Genomic DNA, 20,830 nt, shown 5'->3' on the forward strand with positions numbered 1-20,830 from the left:
TCGTGGAGAAGCTTTTGACAATACCATGTCTTTCACAAAAATCTATGAAGTGGACGCTGTCAAACTGCTTCCCATTATCGGATACAATCTTGTGGGGGAGGCCGTACCGACACACTATATTGTTGATGACGAAATCCAGGGCCTTCTTCAAAGTGATCGTACTCATGGGCTCCGACCGGTGCAGCTCCATACCCGAAAAAGGGGCGGACTGGGCCAGTGCATATCCCGAAGAGGCGAGACCGTACACCATAGGCGTGGTGTAGGTAACCCCGGGCATAACGATCGAACCCGGGGCGATTGGGGGAGTGTTGTAGGGCTGCATCGGGAACTGCACCCCGTATCCCAGGAACGCCTGGGCACTGGGCTGAGGTGCCAGAGGCCATCCGAACGCCTGGATCTGAGCCTCCTCCCAGTTGATAAAACCCTGGGCCCTCCTTATGAATTCTTCTAAGGTAGCCGCCTTGCTGCGCTGCATGTCATCCCAGAAGGGGGGCCCAGCCCGGATCTCTGATTGCAATGCCACCAGGCGCTGCCCATCGTCTAGGATGTGCCTTGCACATGGCGCTTTCTCCTCTTCATCGGAGTCGGTGTCCGCTCTCTCCTGCTTGCGGACCAAGCGATCCGTGACCTTTTTCAAAGCGGCCAGTTTCTCCATGAGCTGCCTGGCCATGCCATCCTCCAGGGGGATTCTCTTGTTCCTTCTGTCGCTGATGTCGTTCCTAAGGTCGCCACCTCGGGGGAGGATCTTTTCCTTACGGGCCCGCTCTTTTCGAGCGTTCAGCCCATTGTGCAGGTCTACCCGGGACTTGTCATCCCCGAAGCTAAGGGCGTGATGCTCCCCACTATGCAGGCATTCCTGGTGATTTTTGTTCACCGAAGCACTGGGGTGCAAAGACCTTTCCCGTCTGGCTTGCCCTGGGGCATGCCGGGGCCAAGCATCCCGCGACCGCATCCCTTGCAGATTGGTCGAGTGGCCCTGTCCTGGGACGGGGCACACCTTCTCTTTCCTAGGGAGTGGCCGAGGACGGGTCCCGGCTTTCGGGACGGGGGTATTTTTCTCTCGGGTCTTTCCCCCGACCTTCTTTTTCTCTCGGTTCGGGTTTCCTAGGCCTGGCTCAGGAAATTTCTCCGGGGGAGGGGCCGGCCTCACATCTTCGGGGGCTCCGATTCTGGCCTGCGGAGCGGGCTGTTGCGCTCTTGGGGGCAGGCCAGCTGGGAGATTGGTCACCGGGCTCTGAGCGGCTATGAATGTCTACAGGGCTTGAAGGGACTCTTGCATCCGCCGGGATGCCTCTGCCTGCTCAGCATTCCTGGCCTCTTGATCCAGGACTTGCTGCCTCAGTCTAGTCATCTCCAGATTCTCCTAGTTGGGGTCCACTCCTGGGATCTCGGGATCCGCAGCTTCGTCGTGGTATTCCCCCTCATTCCCCTCTTCTTCGTAATAGTCCTCCTCGTACTCTGTTCCACCTTCATAGTCTTGCGACTCGTCAAGGTGGGACGTCTGATGAGGAGCGTCCTCAGGTGGATTCTGAGGAAGAGGTTGGGAGGGCAGAGACTCTCCATTGCCCTGCTCAGGGTTAGTAGGGTCGAAAGTGGTGTGTATTGTATTCACCATTGTTGTAGAGGTTTGATGTTAACACTAGCTTTCTCAGGCTCTCAATAAAAGCACCAAAATGTTTACCGAGATTTTCGGAAACTATATTAATAAAAGTTAAATGAGAATAATGATAAGGGATTTGGAACATGTAAACAAGATTTTTACATGGTTGGGGCGTTAATGAGCCTTAGTCCACGAGACAGTTGTATTAGAGCGTGGAAAGTCTATAACAATGGAGTTTTCTCTTCGTTTTAGTAGAGTAACTGTATACAAGCCAAAGAGAGACTCCTTCCCTAGTGCTCTGTCACATGTACTTATAGGCTCACAGGAGCATTAGGCTTGGTCCGGGCTGACCCGGGCCCAACAAAGGTATAAATACCACTGGCTTCTCTATCGGAAGCCCAATACAAAGGATAAACACATAAAAGACAAACATTAACTGAAGCCCACTGGACCAGCCCAAAGCCCATTCATCACCCGACAAATTGGGGATTTTGGTATGGGAATTTAGAGTTACGAGGCAGATTCAGGGGACAAGATCGGTCAGAGTAGTGGCGGCGCAGGTCTGAACTAGCGGCGTACAATCCCAAGGTAGCCTTTTCTGTAGGTGAGACGTGGGGACAACTCCCACGCTTCATGGGGCGGAGTCAAGGTCACGGATGCTTTATCCTGCCAACCCTGAGGACTTGACCCGAGTTCGTTTACCTCTGTCCCTCTTCGTTTACTGTAAGCCTGAATCATCTACCTAGAGCCCGGATCGTTTACCAGTCTCCGGGATAGTTTGCATACATCTCAACCGTAACCCCAAACAACTATACGTCTCCCGGATGAACGTTCCGAATCATTCTTCTTGGACACCGTCCGGGTCTGGACCCACACTTGGGCCATCGATGTCAATCACTTCTTGCCAAACGGGCCTGGGCTAGGCCCAACCCCAATTGCCCAGTTAGTGGGCCTGGACCACCGTCCCGGGCCCAAGGCAGGAAATGGGGATAATATGAGTTTTTAAGCGCGGGAACCTAACCTAGGGTGCTCAAGATCGATCCCACTACCGTGTTTGGTGGAATTCGATGTCCTGGAGGTTAGAACTCTATCCGGAAACCTTTATACAATTATTGATGGAACCCTTTATCATGGTTGTGACTAGGTGTGCTCTTAGGCTCGGGGCAGGATCGTGCTCGGGGGTCGTCTTTCCTAATCAAAGCACTTGGAATTAAAGGTAAGGAAACTGCACCCGTTTATGTGGATAGGAAGGGACTAACTGTTCCCTATATTTGAATGCACTGTTTTATGATAGTAATAAACCATGTGAATATGTTGGGACTAAGAGCTCCCTATAACTGTATGAATGTGATAATGTAGTGTTATGCCACGGGGACATGTGATAAACTACCTGAGTGGCGGAATCAATACTTGCGCACAGGGCACGACTCAGTCACTGGTAGCTGAGGACAGCTTAATAATCACTGAGCTCGGTTTAAGCGGGCTGGAGTCAGTGGGGTGAACACTGGGCTTGGCCTAAGCGAGCCAAAGACAGTGGATTAAATAGAGGGTGTGGCCTTGTAACGACCCAAACTCGCTAATAAGGCTTAAGGGCCTTGATTAGTGTGCCTGGAGGGCATAATGGGAATTATGTGTGGTTTTAATGATTAAGATGCATGATTATGATTTAAAGCATGTTATATGATTATTTGAATATTTGAGATGCATGACTATGTGTATTAGTATGCATATAGGCCCTGATTAGGTTAGAAGGGCGTAATCGTAATTTTGGCCATTATGGGCATAATTGCTTTGATATATGTGATAATTGTCGAGACCACATTATTATATGGATATATCTGTGATCTGTGACTCGAGACGATCCTAGTGAGCAAAGTAGCGAAAAAGCCATGGTGGGAATTTATACCCGGCTCGGAGTGAGCTTAGGGGTATAAATGAGAATTTAGTGAATATACTGGAGTTTATCTTGGCATTGAGGAATGTTATTGGTGATTAATTAGGTATCGGGAGTTAAGCGGGAAATATTAGAGACACTCGAGGAGTTAGCGGGAATTGGGGTAAAATGACTAAAATGCCCCTAAGTGGATTAAAGGGTTTAGACTTAATAGGGAGGGAGAAGTTAAGTATTACCAAGGCTTTATGTTAGTGGGAATTATAGAGAAGTGTAGAAGTCTGAAAAAGAAGGAAAAGGAAGGGAAAAGAAAGAGAGAAAAACAGAGGGAGTTCTCTAAGTCGGTTAATACTTCCTTCATCTGTTTCTTGAGGATTTCTAGAGTAAAGCTCAGAGGAGAGCTGGGATAAACTAAGCATCAAGGATCCTAACCTAGGATTGAGAAATTGGCAGAGGTTTAGCAAGGATTCATCAGCACTTGAGGTAAGACTTTAGAGTTCTTCAGTTTCTGTTTCTGGTTTTTGAGCTATGGTGTTTAAGTTGAATTGGATGGAACTTTAGGGAAATTCAGGCCTAAGGCTGAGGAGGAGCAAGCCAAGGAAGTCTAGAGGCACCTTGAGGTCGAAATTCCACCAGAGGTATAAATTCTAAACTCTAACTTTGTTGTTCAGCTGGTTTCTGCTGAGTTTTAGTGTTTAGGAGTGGCTATGGTGGATTTTAAGTTTGGGGATGCATGTTGTTATACCCAAAAAATAGGAGAACGCATTCTAGGAGAGCTAAGGGGAGTGGTCCTAGGAGACCCCAAGGAGGATGTGGTCCTAGGAGACCCCAAGAGAGTGATCCTAGGAGAACCCAAGGATGAAGTTCGAGGAGAACTCAAGAAAGTGGTCTTAAGGAGACCCCAAGGAGAAAGTGGTCCTAGGAGACCCCAAGGAGAAAGTGGTCCTAGGAGACCCCAAGGAGGATGTGGTCCTAGGAGACCCCAAGGGTGTGTTTGAGGTAAGCCTCCCAAGGTTTCCTAAGTGTTGGCTCGAACGTGTCCAAGGTAAGTAGCTAAGGAGAAGGAGTCCCATGCAAACCAAGAATTGAGACTTAGATTTTGACAAGGGGATTGCCTCGGGCTTTTACAAGGTGAGATGCCAAGAAGGATGCCTCAGACCACCTTGGTCCGAGGAGAAGGCAAGAGAAGGTGCCTCAGATCACCTTGGTTCGAGGAGAAGGCCATCATGTCCGATCGGACATGTCATGGAGAAGGATGCCTCAAAGTTGTCCGAGGTGAGAAACAAGAGAATTGCCTCGGACCTACCCGAGGTGAGGTTCCAAGGGAGTTGGCTCGGACCACCTTTGTCCGAGGAGAGCCAAGCATACATCATTTTGGGCCAAGGAAAGCTTGAAGGAGTAATCAACCTGCATGTGAGACTACGTCAAAATCCCCGGAACGACTCTAGCAAGAATTGGTCTAGGCACCCAGGAATCTCTCATTTCTCACTCAAATTGAGGAATTAGTTGTATTTTAAACATTTATTGTAATATAAATATAAGATGAATAATAAAATATCCCTATCGTAAGGGGATATCAGTTGAGGATCCCAGGCCTATAAATAGAGAGCTTATGGGATGAGAGAAGGGTCTTCTGCTTCTTCTTTCTAGAGAGAGAAAATTGGGTCTGTGTATTCTAGAGAGAGAAAGTGCTGATATTTGAGAGAACTCTTGTATTTTCACAATCTGTACTGAAGAAACTCAGTTGGCTCAGTCCATCTGATCTTGAGTATAGATCTATAAATCACAACTCTAAGTGGATTAGGCTATTACCGACAATCGAGGCTGAACCACTATAAAAATCTCGTGTTATTTACTTTTCCTGTTTAAACCGTCTGTGTCGTTTTTATTTCTCTTGAAGGCTTGTCGTATTTGACGTTCTCACGTCGTTGGCTAAAAACGCAGTCAACACATGTGCTTGAGTTCTAGGTATTTGGGGTGCTTGGGATGAGTGGAGTATGGTCATAAGGTTGTTTTTTAGGTTGGGAAAGATTTGGAGGAGTTTTGGTTGAAGTTGGTTCGAGAAAATCGCATAAGGGAAAAAACTAGTGTTGGCTTGCCTGTGACTAGCGCTACAGCGCTAGCCTTTGGGCGCTGTAGCGCTAGGCCAAGTTTGCTGATGGGGTTTTGCTTCTGTTTGTAGCGCTGTAGCGCTACCCTGCCTTCTGAAGGGGATTTTAGGGTTATTTGCAAGGGCTTTTGACCTAGGGTTTGGGGTTTGATTCCACCACCTTGTTTGGTGGAACTAGGACTTCCCGGGGGCTCGGGATTGGCCCCGAGGCTAGGTTTTGAACTTGAGGATTGATAATGACTTTGGCCCATGATTGTGATTAGGTGAGCGCTAGGGCTCGAGGGGGATCGTGCTCAAAGAGTCGAGGGATCAAAGCTAGTGAATTGAAAGGTAAGAAAACTGCACCCGATTATATGTTTGTGATGGGACTAAGTGCTCCCGAGAATTGTATCGTGTCAATGATGGTATTACGCCATGGGACATGTAAAAGCGGCCTAAGAGTGCCGTACATAATACTTGCGTATAGGTGCGGCTTGGCCACTGGTAGCCGAGGACAGCTTAACATTCACTGAGCTCGGCTTAAGCGGGCTGAAGTCAGTGGGATAACGGAGGGAGCAACTTGAGAGCGCTAGCCCTAGTTATCATTTGTGCAGTGATATGAAATATGAATTGATATACTTAGTGTGTTGAATACTTGGTCATACTGAATGATTATATGTGTTGAGAACCTGTGATGCAATGTGAGATATGAACTTGTCTGTTGATGGCTTATGCTCTGTTGTTGTGTTTTCTTGCTGGGCCTTGGCTCACGGGTGCTACGTGGTGCAGGTAAAGGCAAAGGCAGATTGGACCAGGCCTGAGATGGAGAGCTCCGAGGTGGAATGTACATAGCCAGCTGTTCGATCGCCATGGTCGAGAAGTGGATAAGGACAGGGATTACCTAATTGTCTGTTTTGCCTTAATATGGCCTGATATTATGTATAAACCTTGTGTCTTTTGTAAACAGTCTTTAAACTTAATATTTTTTGGATCCCGTGTAAACAAATGATGCTTCTTAATGAAAATGTGGCTTTTGAGACTAAACCATTTTTAACCCTAGTTCCTTTTTAGTTTTAGTAACACAATTTTGGTTAAATGACTTGGTTAGCAAGTCTGGCATTTTATAAACATGCAGTGTAACGGTCTTGGCTATCCAGGGCGTTACAGGCCTACGGGCATCGACCCTAGTTGTTGCTTGACATGTATACCATTGTTTAAATGATGTATATGATATGCTGAATTTCTGGAATTTGGATCATTGGTTATTGGCTGGTGTCTTGGATTGAATGAATGCAATGGCTTGCTGGGTAATTGATTAATGTCTTGTAAAACATTTGGTTATGTTCTGTGAACTACTTGGTTATTGATATTGATTGTGCTATGATATTATGTTTTCTTGCTGGGCCTCACCTCATGTGCTACATGGTGCAGGTAAAGGCAAGGGTAAGATGGTTCGACCATGGGTTGGAGAGCTCTGGGGGGGAGGGGGGGGGGGGGGGTGTACATTGTTAGCTGCTCGACCGCCACGGTCGAGGGTTTGTACGGAGACCTAAAAATTTATATTTTTCCATTAGAGTGGCTTTGATTGTTTATAACATTTGGAAACCCTGTAAATGTGTTATTTAAACCCTGATTTGGGATCCCATGTACCAAGTATTTATCTTAATGAAAATTATTCGCTTATAACCAAAATCTTTTAAACCTAATCTGCTTATGTCTTTAGACTCACATTTTTATTTAAATGACTTGGTTAGTGAGTCTCGCACTATTTCAAACACACAGTGTAACGGTCTTGGTTATCCAGGGCATTACACTCAAGATTTAATAAAAATTTATATTAAACAAATAATCATGAAAATAAAACATGTGAGCAAAGTGATTGACCAAGTCAAAAAATGATTTCTATTCTTTTATTGGTAATAAAATGAGATTATAAAGAATTTGCGTTTTAATTAGGGCATAAAACCCCAACAGTCCCTCCCCAATCTTCCATCCACTGGACACAAACCATAGACATATTTAAACAAAGTGTGATTTTGATCTCCATCAGGAGGACCAGAAGATCCAAACTCAAACATAAAAGCGAAGACTTTGAAGCTTTTCCAAACGTTCCATTCTTCTTTTGAATGTCAGGAGTAGCTTCAACCTCAATAACTGGTTGGACAACATCATGCCTACCATCATCAGCCTCAGAGCAACTTGACTGCAACAATCCAACAACAGATAAGAAAATAAAAAATTACATAACAATCATACATAAACAACACAACAACATCAAAACAACAGTCCAAACAATAAATAAGAAGATAAGAAATTACTTTCGCTTGCATTAGCTCCTGTGCTTCGTCAAAGCCTGCATGGTGTGCACACCAATGCCTACATTGCTTCAACTCTGGGTATTTCTTTACAGAAACATCTACACATGAGCTTAATACTACGACAAACAAGAGTAATAGTACAAGTAAAGAAAGCTTGAGGACCACAATTTTCAAGTGAAAAAGATATCATTTAAGGTAGAATATGATAATTGATGGTTTATAAAATAGTCAAGATTTGAATATGAGAACATGGGATCGATGGGAGAGCATGCATAAGGTTGAGTGTCCATGTAACGTGTCTGTCATGTGAATGACTCGAGAGCCGCATAGTGAGCAAGGATGAGAAAGATAATGAAAAGCAACTTTTTTTCACTGGCAGTTTTTTTTTTAATAAAAAATAACACAAAGAAATTAAAAAAAATATATACAATGATGAAAATATGGAATGGAACCAATAAAGCAACACAATAGCTTTGTTTGGCTAAGCTTAAGCTCATCAAAAAGTACTTTCCCAAGAAGCCACCTTTTGTAGCTTCCCAAAAAATAGCTTATAAAAACAAAAAAACTCTTTTAATTGAGAAAGATAATCAAACCCTCCAAAACACTTCTAAAACTTATTACATATATAAAAGTTAATTGAAAAAGTTATGCCAACCACACCCAATAAAGCAAAAGTAAGTACAGTATATATAGGAAAATTAGCCGATAGAAAGTGTAAAAAATAAAAAAATAGAAAAAAAATGGATAAAAATGTTACATGTAGATTGGGTAGACAATACTATATAATTGAAAAGTGAAAAACTATAAAATTGTATAAAAGAAAATACAAACAAAAAAAATGAAAATAAAAATAGTGCCCAACAGTAAAAATGTGGCTAATTTGGTTTTCTTTTTTTTATAAAATTCCTTAAATTCTTATCAATTTTAAAAAAAGCAAATAGTCAACTTATGAAAAACCTAAATCAACCTCATTATGCAACTAAATCAACATTAATAAGCAACCAAATCAACTACGTATTTTCTAATCAACATAAAAAAATAACTAAAAATCAACCTTAGTAAGCAACCAAATCAACTATGTATATTCTTATCAACAAAAACAACAAAATTGTTGTTGTTTTTTTTTTTGGTCTATTTTGTTGATTAGGTTGATTTTATGAGTAGATAATATAGTTGTTTTTGCCTTCTGTGTTGGTTGATCATGTTGCTTCTCTATGTTGGTTAATCATCACGCTTTTGCAATTAAAATACCCAAAGCAACCCAACATGGCCAAACCATAATATATTTTTTACATATAAAAATTAAGTTTAAAAAACTATTTTTCTTTTAAAAAAATATTTTTTAAAAAAATAAGACCATATAAATAAAAGAGACATTATATTTGTATCCCAATAATATATATAAGCACCTCATTAATTACAAAATATTAATATTTAAAATAATTTCTAACAGTTTTACTCAATATTTTTTTTGACATTCTTTAAAATCTTTTTTGTTGATTTCAATAATTTTATTTTATATTGTTTTCATAATTTTTTTAAAATAATGTATAAATTTTTAGAAAAAAAATCTTCTTTTAACAAGTTTTATATATTTTTTGTTTAAATATTTAAAATATTTATCATATATGTATTTTTTAGAATATGAAAATGAAAAAAATTAGAAAAATGTAAACACAAGTTGAAAAAAAAAATATATATATATTAATTTTTTAAAAATTTGGGTGTACTAATCGAATTTTGAGATGCAAATATAATGCTTCTAAATAAAAATATATCATAAACAAAATCTTTTTTTATTATGATATCTATAAAAATATATCTTTTGATTGCTTACAATAATGATAAGATACCAATTGATTACTATTTTTATTAAAATCTTTATTTTTAGATCATATTATTTCAGTATTTTTTTGTTACCTCCAAAGCTCATTTGTAGACATCTTAATATACAAGTTAGTTATTTTTATGTTATATTATGGTATTTTATTATCTAAGATACCTTTTGGTACCCTTCAAGTTTATTTAAGAAACTAATGAGATGTCATATTATATAATAAGTTACAATATAATTTATTAATAATAATTAATTTAGTATACTACACAGTAACTTTTAATTTAGTATACACAGTCCCTCATGTAATTTACATGTCTTATTATTAAAATATTTTTATATTATCTTCAAGTCTATTTTAGAAAGTAATTAGTTATCGTATAATATAAAAAATTATTTCTATAATTCTAAATTATCATGAATAATTTATTAGAAAATAATATTATTTAATATACTGCATATTTATTTTTTAAAATCTATATTTTTGTTACCTTTTGATATATGAATTTTTTTAGTATGACACAAATTTAAAGCAACCAACAAACATAGTGAGTTTCCAAAAATAGTCTTCTTATGTGCTATTTAAAAGTTACCAAACGATATCCTAAACAATCTATTTTAAAAAAGTTACTTGAAATGTTTCTAAAGTAACTTTAAAGTTATTTAGAATATCATATGATATTTTTAAAATTTAAAATAATAATACAAATTTGGGTATAATAAATTTTATTTAAGTATACACTTTAGTTACTTTTTTTGTTAACATAATGTGAAAAAGAAATTAAAATGTTGTTTTTTATTTTGGTCATTTTCTTAGACAACAGTGAAAAAACATATAGTTCTCACATATCAAAATGACCACTTTGAAGAATAGGTCGTGATGGTACCACTTTTGAGCCTAACCGACTATAGTGTCGTCAGAAAATATTTTTAAAGTTAAAAAGAATAGAGGGAAAGAAATAAAGCTGGAAAAAAAAACTGACAAAAATGAAAAAAACCAAATACAAAAATGATAAAAAGGTATAGAAAACGGTATTAATGTAAATTAAATTAACGACGGTATTTTTGTAATTAAGTTATAGAAACCGGTATAAAGTGTAAATTTCTGTATAATAAAGGATACGGGGCCCTTAAATAGTGGGGAGACAGGGATGGAGGCACCGAAGCGGTCGTTTCATTTTTGACAAGTTTGAAGAAGACCAACAACGAGCAACGACGGTAAAAGCTATAAGCTCAGTATACGCTTAAGAGTCAACAACCATTAAGAAGTTGATGGACGGTTCTGGAGCGCCCCCCATACATCCGGCAATAGCACCTCTCTCATTCCTTCTTGGGAAATGGAGAGGTCAAGGTGAAGGTGGCTTCCCCACCATTAATTCCTTCTCCTATGGCGAAGAGCTCCATTTCTCCCACTCTGGCAAGGTATCAAAATACACCACTTTGATGTGAATTTCTTCCCTTTACAGTATACGCCGCCAACCGGGTTTTATTTATTTATGTATCAATTTATTTATGACATGGGAGAAGCCTGTGATAGCTTATGCCCAAAAGACTTGGAAATTGAGCTCAGGGGAGCCAATGCACGCAGAGAGTGGTTATTGGAGGCCAAAACCGGATGGGACTATTGAAGTTGTCATTGCTCAGAGCACTGGTCTCGTTGAAGTTCAGGTATTGGTTTAGTTGTTCATCTTAGTTGTGCACCTCACCTTATGTTTTATTCATTCAACGAAAACTTTAATTGGGTTATCTTTTTTCTTTCTAATGTGTCTTGAATTCATTCCTTTACTTGCCAAGCGTGTATAAGCATTCCAATACTTTCATCTCTTTAAATTGAGAGTGACAAAGTAGGAGGGGTTGGCTAATTCGCTTTTGTCATTGATCACTTGCATCATGCTAATTATTAGTGTACTGTTCTTTGGTTATAAGTTTCAATCGATATTTTAGAGATTTTTTTAATGTTCCTACAACAAGGGTTACTCTGTGCTATAATATTTGTAGTAAAGCATCTTGGAGAATAGCATACCAATCATACATCGAACTTGTTGTCACATTATTTTTCAGAATGTAAAACAAACCCCTGTGAGATGAGGTATGTTGCTGTACAAACAAATTTTCTGTTTCTGAAAACATTTCTTTGTTTAGCGGTGTTTTGTTTTTGTCTCTCTTAGTTCTTGTTTGAATTTGTTTTGTTATGCCTTTTGTCCTTATGGTTACCTTATCCTCTTCTGTCCTTCGTACTTTCAAGTATTTTTTATTTGTAATTAATCAAAGTTCTGTTTCTTATCCTAGTGGAATGGATGTTAATGGTTTTTATGCCCTTCTGTTTCTGTTCTGGTGAAAAGGCCTCTCTGCTTTGCTTTGTTTTCCATCCCTATGTTTTCATCTGTTTATATTGTGAATTTTATCTTTTGCAGAAAGGGACATATGATGCCGATGAGAAAGTGATAAAACTTCAAAGCGAACTTGTGGGAAATGCTTCTAAGGTAATTAATGCTATTCGTGGATAAATAATTGAATTTATCAATGTTTAATGATGCCTCAGGAAAAATATTGTTTCATCAATATGTTATGCTTAATTCAAGTGGAGTTTGAAGAAGAATAGTGCTACCTACTGAATCTGTGAAATGGTGCTGTGTTTATGATCGTTAGATGCAAAAAGTCTCATATTTCTACTTGTGGTAATTGGGGTTGTCTGAACTGATGAGGATTCGGGGTGAGTGTGTGCATGTGTGGGTGGGGAGGGAAGGAGTTCAAATTCTGAGATAAGCATGTGTGGGTATTTCCTCTTTGTATTTGGTTGCTTATAATGTTGAGATTATCATGCACCTATAAAATGATTTAAATCTTTTAGATTTTATTACTAATACTCACTAGTCATAAAAGCTTTTATCCAGCAGCTGAGTACAGCTCTAGCTTTGCCAAAAGTATGTCTTCATTGAGATTGTTCCTAATCTTTAACACGAATGTGGAAACTGCTGCTTCGGTTCTTAGGATATCATTGATTATACTATGGATATTACATATGTCATCACTTGACTGGCGAAAGAGTGAGTTTTCTTCTGTTTTATTGTTAGTATATGGCTTAGGTAACTAAGCTAAACAATGAAGAAAACTGTGTATCCTATCTGGATAGCCCAATCGACTTAGGTCATGTTTGGGTGATGGGAAAAACAAATTAAAATTAATGAAAATTAATCAATTTTCATCTTACTTTTTTTGTTTGGGTACAATTTTAGACAGTGGAATGTCATTCCAATGGAATGATTTTTTATTTTAGTTGACACAATCAGAGAAAAAAAAAGAATGAGAAAGAGTTCTCTGATAGACCACCTTTGATGTATGTGTATGCTAGAAAGAATAGGATGGCTAAGGGTGAGGTGGGCAGTAGCTGATTGTAACTTTTTGGTTAGTTATGCAATTAGTTAGTTGGGGTGTGCCTGAGTGTAGCTAGGGTGCATGGTAATGCAGTATGGAGAGTATTAAAGAGTCACTTGTGAGCTGAGAGGGGTGTGAAGGATTTGGTAAAAGGTGTAACCCATTGTGGGAGAGTCCAGACTCTCGAACATTCCTGGTGTTGCAATACAAAGACAGTTTTCTTTTGTTTATTATTTCTGGTGTTCTTGCTGTTATTGCTGTTTGGATAGTCATTTGACAGGAAAATTCCTATCAAAGTGGTATCAGAGCAATTCATCCTTATGGGACCGAAGCCACAATTGCAGATGGAGGTTTTTGATGAGAAACTGGAGGCGGTTCAGTCAGAGTTCATCCGTGGATTGACTGAAGTCCGGTCGGAATTTCAACAGCTTCCTAAGGAAATCGAACTGCTCAAGTCAGAGGTTCAACGTCTGTTGGCCATCGAGAAGAAGATGGGTTACTTGGTGGCCCATTTAGCTCAGCTTTTGCAAGCCCCGGGGAAGGTGACCACAGAGTCGACTGCGGCAGATGCAGATAGGCAGCGACGAGCAGTGGACGGGGAAAATTCATCAGCTACAGCACCTGGGTTCGCAGGGCCTTCGATTAACACACCTCCGCCGCCGACGACAAATTTTGTGCCACCACCACCACCACCTCCAGCTCAGTTCGATTCATTCTGCTCGGGCCAAAGCTTTGGCTAGGATTATCGACCCCCTCGAATGGAACTGCCGCTGTTCTCAGGCGAGAATCCGGACAGGTGGATTTACCGAGCTGAAAGGTATTTCCTCCTCACCAAACTGACTGAACCGGTGATGCTAGAAACGGCCATCGTCGGGTTGGATGGGGATGCTCTCACTTGGTTCCAGTGGGAGAACCAAAGGCGTCCGATCACATCATGGGCCACGTTAAAGAAGTTGATACTACTCCGATTCCGAGCGGCTCTGGTCGGCTCATTGTCCGAAGAGCTGATGTCCATCGTGCAGACCTCCACCGTGAAAGACTATCGGGGTCGGTGGGAGGTGTTAGCTTCACGGATTCCCGACGTTCCGGATCACATACTCGAAGGAAGCTTCGTGCGTGGGCTGAAAGATGACATCAAGGCAACCTTGCACATTCTGCAGCCTCTTGGGTTGGGCCAAATTATGGATACGGCCCAACGTGTTGAAGAGGGTCACCAGCTGCTAAACATGGGCCCAATGTCGCGGCCCACTTTATCCAAAGTCAGGCCGAGTCCAATCTCCCCTTTCAGACCCTCTCTGAATCCTTTTGTGGCCCGATTGCTCACACCGCCGATTCAAGCGTCCTCTTCAGTGTCCCCATCTCCTTCTATCGCACCCCGTCCAGCATCGGCTCAGCCACCACCATTCCGCCGGTTAACTGAAGCTGAGTATCAGGACAAAAAGGCCTATGGGGTTTGTTTCAAATGTGACAAGAAGTTTTTTAGAGGGCGTGAATGTGACCAGAAGCTGCTTCAAGTCTTATTACTAATGGATGAAGAGGAGGTGCTACCAGTTGATGATTCCCCACCGCCATCGCCGGATTCAGGCGAAACTATGGTCACGGAGGAGACCCTAGCTATGTTGTCTCTAAACTCTTTGGTCGGTATTACATCGGCCCACACCATGAAGCTCGCCGGCCATATTGGGCACCAACTGGTGACAGTTTTAATCGATAGTGGGATTACCCATAATTTTATCTCCATGGATGTGGTGTTTGCTACTGGCCTTCCCATCACAGCCACTACATGTTATGGAGTATTATTGGGTACGGGTGGTAAGGTTCGTATAGAGGGCATTTGTGCCCAAGTGGAGTTGGATTTGGGAGCTTTGAGAGTCATGACTGATTTTTTTCCTTTGGAGTTGGGAGGAGCTGATGTAATTTTGGGGATCAAATGGCTGGAAACCCTTGGTAATATGCAGGTGAATTGGAGGACCATGGTGATGAAGTTTGAAATGGCTGGGGTTTGGGTAACGTTGCAGGGAGACCCCAGCCCATGTAAGTCACCTATTTCTCTCAAAGCTATGATTTTTTCGGTGGAAAAGGAAGCACAAGGATTCTGGGTGCATTTTGGGGCGTTGGCTGCAGATATAGTGACGGGACAGCAGCAAATTCCGATGGCAGTGGGCAGTTTGCTTCAGCAATTCGATTCAGTTTTTTTGATGCCAACGGGACTACCACCTCCTCGGACTCGAGAGCATGCTATCATTCTTCGAAGTGGATCCAGACCTGTTTCAGTGAGGCCTTATCGTTATGCCCAAGTTCAGAAAGATGAGATTGAGCGGTTGGTATCCGAGATGTTACAAGTAGGCATCATTCGCCCAAAGCACAAGTCCTTTTTCGAGCCCGGTGCTACTAGTCAAGAAGAAGGACGGGAGTTGGCGCTTTTGTGTGGATTATAGAGCATTGAATCGCGAGACAGTGGCCGATAAATTTCCCATTCCAGTGATCGATGAGCTTTTGGATGAGCTTTATGGCGCTACGGTGTTTTCCAAGTTGGATTTGAAGTCGGGGTATCACCAAATTCGGGTCATGGCTAGGGATGTTGAGAAGATAGCTTTTCGCACACATGAAGGGCACTATGAGTTCCTTGTCATGCCTTTCGGCCTCACGAATGCACCAGCGACCTTCCAGGCTCTTATGAATGAGATTTTTTGGGATTTCTTGAGGAAGTTTGTTTTGGTATTTTTTGATGATATTTTGATCTATAGGTCTTCATTGGAGGAGCATGTGCATCATTTGACCTTGGTTTTGGAGCGCCTCAAGCAACATCAGTTGTATGCGAATAAAAAAAAATGCATGTTTGCGCAAGAGAGGGTGGAATACCTTGGGCATATTATTTTAGCTCAAGGAGTGTCGGCTGATCCGAGTAAGATTGAGGCGATGGAGAGTTGGCCGGTGCCAAAGACCATTAAAGGCTTGAGAGGATTCTTGGGACTCACGGGGTACTACTGTAAATTTGACAAAGGATATGGAAGTATTGCTAGGCCACTAACTGATCAGCTAAAAAAAGATGCGTTTGCTTGGTCAAGTGAGGCTCAAACAGCCTTTGTTCAGCTGAAGCGTGCCATGTGTTCGGTACCTGTTTTGGCACTTCCAAATTTTTCAAAACCCTTTATTCTCGAAGCGGATGCATCGGGAGCAGGATTAGGGGCTGTTTTAATGCAGAATGGGCGACCGATTGCTTTCTACAACCAAGTTTTGTCATCTCGAGCACGCACTAAATCAGTCTATGAGAGGGAACTCATGGCGATTGTGTTGGCCATCCAAAAATGGCGGCCTTACTTGTTGGGGCGTAAGTTTGTGGTACGCACGGATCAGCGGAGTTTAAAGTATTTATTGGAACAAAGGCTGGTTGCTTTGGAGCATCAGAAATGGCTTACAAAACTTCTAGGATATGACTTCTCTATACAATATAGGCCGGGCTTAGAAAATAAGGCTGCGGATGCTTTATCACGGGTTCATTGCGAGGCTTCTCTCGCTGCCATTTCAGTTCCAAATGTCTTGTCTATTCCGGACCTTCAAGCTCATGTAGATGCTGATCCTATGTTGGCCAAAATCACAAGAGATTTGTCTTTAGAACAGCAATGTGGCGGGTTCTCTTTGGTGCAGGGGTGCCTCAAGTTTCGAGGCAGGTTGGTGCTTCCGTCTTCATCCCCTTTTATTCCCTTGTTGTTACATGAATACCACGGTAGTAATGTGGGGGGGCACTCGGGAGTCTTCAAGGCGTTTCAGCGAGTAGCGGCAGATCTGTATTGGCGTGGAATGCGCAAAGATGCTCAGCGTTTTGTGGCAGAATGTGCCATTTGCCAGCAGCACAAGTACCTTGCCCAATCTCCAGCGGGTTTGTTACAACCTTTACCAGTGCCGGAGCAAGTTTGGGAAGATATTTCGATGGACTTCATCGAGGGCTTGCCACTTTCGAATGGATTTGACTCCATTTTGGTTGTGGTGGACAGTTTGAGCAAGTATGGACACTTTATACCATTGCGGCATCCTTTTTAAGCAGTGACGGTTGCAGCGGTGTTTGTTAGGGAGGTGGTTAAGCTCCACGGTATGCCTCGCTCCATTGTGTCGGATAGGGACAAGATTTTTATCAGCTTATTCTGGAAAGAATTATTCAGGTTGCAAGGGACAGCATTGAAGCAAAGTACGGCATACCACCCTCAGTCGGATGGCCAAACGGAAGTGGTCAATCGATGTTTGGAGACATATCTTCGATGTTTTGTGAGTTCGAAGCCAAACCAATGGGTGAAGTGGCTGTCTTGGGCGGAATATTGGTATAATACCTCATTTCATTCCTCAGCTGGTATGACCCCGTTCCGAGCTGTGTAACATCAAGATCCCCCTCCTTTGTTTCGATTTGAGCTAGCTAGCACCAAAGTTTCAGCTGTCGAGCAGACCCTTCAGGCTCAAGATGAGATACTTGAGTTGCTGAAACTTAACTTGCATCGTGCTCAGCAGAAGATGAAGATGCAAGCTGACCGCAAGCGCCGGGATGTGCAGTATAATGTGGGAGACTTGGTCTATGTGAAGTTGAGGTCTTATCGACAGCGTGCTGTGGCCAAACGACAGAATGAGAAGTTGTCTCCTCGCTTTTTTGGGCCTTTTCCTGTGGTAGCTCGCATTGGACCTGCTGCCTATCGTCTTCAGCTGCCACCTGAATCAACTATACATCCGGTGTTCCACGTTTCACTTCTTAGAGCTGCCTTGGGCCCAAATCAGCAGGCCACTACCTTCCCTCCAGGACTTACAGCTGAATTGGAATGGCTTTTGGAGCCTGAATCCGTGCTTGAAGTCAGGCCAGACACTTCTAAGGAACCTCCCCAAGCTCTCATTAAGTGGAAAAATCTGCCAGCCTTTGAGGCCACTTGGGAAGAATTTCGGGTCATCCAGGACCAATTTCCCCATTTCCACCTTGAGGACAAGGTGAAACTCCTAGCGGGCGGTATTGATAGACCACCTTTGATGTATGTGTATGCTAGAAAGAATAGGATGGCTAAGGGTGAGCTGGGCAGCAGCTGATTGTAACTTTTTGGTTAGTTATGCAATTAGTTAGTTGGGGTGTGCCTGAGTGTAGCTAGGGTGCATGGTAATGCAGTAGGGAGAGTATTAAAGAGCCACTTGTGAGCTGAGAGGGGTGTGAAGGATTTGGTAAAAGGTGTAACCCATTGTGGGAGAGTCCAGGCTCTCCAACAATCCTGGTGTTGCAATACAAAGACAGTTTTCTTTTTTTTATTATTTCTGGTGTTCTTGCTGTTATTGCTGTTTGGATAGTCATTTGACAGGAAAATTCCTATCATTCTCTTATTAAATGAATTAATATAGAGTACAGGGTTGTACTTATACTAGTTACAGAGAAGAGAAAACAGTAACAACTAGTTACTAACTAATATAACAACCAAAACTAACTACCAACTAAAATAGCAAACATTTAACTGCTGAAAATTTTCCACCATTTTGATGGAATAATTATTCCTCTAAAAAAATGGGAGGAAAAACTATTTCAATGCACAATATATAAATATATGTATTTGTTTAATTTTTATTTCCAACCAAACAGGGACTTAGTCATCTCACATATGTATGGTGTCTAATTCTTTCTAATTTCAGTTTATGAGCAGGAAATGTCACTAATCTGCTGGACCCTATAAAATTGTGGATGCCACCATCTCAGGGATTTAACTGTAGATAAACTTGGATGTAGATAACAGTGCTACATATCATTATCCTTCTTGGCATTCTAACGTTTGACACATCTTTCTTATATAATTTTCTTGCTGACTTAAACCCTTCAATTTAAAACCAAACCTTAATAACTACCCCTTCTTAATAATGTGTTTTTTTTTTACAAAAGTATATTCTAATGTTTACTTGGTAACTGTTATTTTGGCAGGTCAAAGAGATCGCCAGAGTATTTGAGTTAAAAGATGAAGGATTGTCATATGTGGTTCAGATGGCTACAAATCTCACAAAACTAGAGCCACATCTGAATGCCTTACTCAAGAAACTCTAATTTGAGTACTGAAGCAAATCACGGATGCATCAAATATCCATCAGTTCTCATTTTGCCACCACAGGAATCTCTTAATTTTTCTAGAAATTATTCAGAAAATGATGGTTTTATATTCATATCTGTCTTGATGCATGGAACAGTGAGAACAAAAGTAGCAAAGAATCCATGTAGAAGCTCTGGGTTCTATTTACAACTAATAACTAATAAGAGAGATTTTATCCAAATGAATCCTTAGTTTTATTTAATAGAAAGCTTTGAGAAAGAACAACTCATCAACTCAATCATCACCAATGTAATGGATAATATGTTCATGTTGGTAAATAAAAGTGATAGAAAGCCGCATCACAAGTTTTGAAGACTCTAATAAAACAACTCATATCATACTCCAGATTAGAATCTGAGTCAAATTCCTTACCCTTCAAATGATGTACTTGGTATTGATGGAATATTAAAGCTTTGAGCACTGAACCAGTGGAATTGACAGATAGGGATCTAAATGGGTTTGTAATGCAGACTCATGAATGCAGAATAATAGACTCAAATACATAAGCAGAGGGTTTCTTTCTTTTCCCATAAACATGGCATGAGCTTTACACTCAGGCCTTGCAACAATTTCCAAAATCTTCATTCAAGAGCTTGAAAGTTTCATTCTGATCACAATCATGTGTAATTTAAAATTTGTAATCACAATTTTAAAATAATATTACTGCTACCCACGGCACCACCAACACCAAAATCTTACAAAAAAAACCTCCATACGGCTATTTTGTAGAAATCAACACAATACCCAAAACAACATACATTTTGAGGATTTTTAAAACATAAATATATGGGTAATTAACTGTTTCTCAAATATAGTGATGTTTCTTTCACTTAAGACACTAAATACTGCATTTCGAACAAATCTGTGTATTTTTTTTTTCACATCTGAAATTCTGAAATCTATAGAAAATCAACATTGTTTGATGGTTGCTCGATGGTACTCGATGCCAGCTTGATGGGGCTTAAAAAATCAAAATTTTCACGAAAATATCGACTTTGCTCGATGGTGGTTCGATGGTTGTTCGATGTGATTCTTGCAAAAGATGTAATTTTCACTCTAATCTACACGTTTGGAGTGATTTTTTTTTTTTAAATTTGGGTATTTTTTTCAAGATCTACATGTTTGAAATGTGTATATACACATTTGAGAAGTGTAAAGCTTCAAAAAAATACAAAATGCAAAACATACCTCGTGTTAAAGACATGTTTGGTATGTTTTCAAGTTTTAAACTTTAAAAATATGTATATGCACATCTCAAATGTGTAGACCTTGAAAAAAATATCCAAAATAAAAAAAATCACCCAAACAAACACTCGAGTGAAAAATTACGTCTCTAGAAGAATCGCGCCGAGCACCATCGAGCAATCATCGAACCACCATCGAACAAAGTCAATTTTTTCATAAAAATATTGATTTTGAAGGCCCTATCTGTTGGAAAAAGCTTATACATGATCTTTATTTATTTTCATGTATATCTAATATTAAACAAATTAATACGAGATAGCCTAAAACATGTTTCTAAAATTGAATTCAATGAGAAACAAATAATATAATACTTACAGTATACGCAGCGGAATTAAGAGTCTTTCCTTCAGTTTCTCTAACTCTTGTATCCTCTCTGTCGCAGA

At 40.7% G+C, this 20,830-nt stretch overlaps 1 protein-coding gene across 1 annotated transcript; it reads left to right on the forward strand.

Annotated features, from left to right (window-relative positions):
* Nucleotides 1-10,881: 10,881 nt before the first annotated feature.
* LOC133798643 (peroxynitrite isomerase Rv2717c) lies at nucleotides 10,882-19,383 on the forward strand. The gene is made up of 4 exons (XM_062237065.1): nucleotides 10,882-11,154; nucleotides 11,260-11,400; nucleotides 12,147-12,215; nucleotides 19,040-19,383. Exons 1-4 carry the CDS (start codon nucleotides 11,005-11,007, stop codon nucleotides 19,157-19,159), a joined length of 480 nt encoding a protein of 159 aa, XP_062093049.1. The 5' UTR covers nucleotides 10,882-11,004; the 3' UTR covers nucleotides 19,160-19,383.
* Nucleotides 19,384-20,830: the final 1,447 nt, after the last annotated feature.

Source organism: Humulus lupulus, chromosome 8 (genome assembly GCF_963169125.1).
Source record: "Humulus lupulus chromosome 8, drHumLupu1.1, whole genome shotgun sequence".
NCBI lineage: Eukaryota > Viridiplantae > Streptophyta > Magnoliopsida > Rosales > Cannabaceae > Humulus > Humulus lupulus.

Coding starts and splice junctions, on each gene's coding strand:
- LOC133798643 (XM_062237065.1), top strand. CDS start 11,005: ATGGACGGTTCTGGAGCGCCCCCCATACATCCGGCAATAGCACCTCTC. Junction 11,401..12,146: donor CTGGTCTCGTTGAAGTTCAG/GTATTGGTTTAG, acceptor TATCTTTTGCAG/AAAGGGACATATGATGCCGA. Junction 12,216..19,039: donor TTGTGGGAAATGCTTCTAAG/GTAATTAATGCT, acceptor TTATTTTGGCAG/GTCAAAGAGATCGCCAGAGT.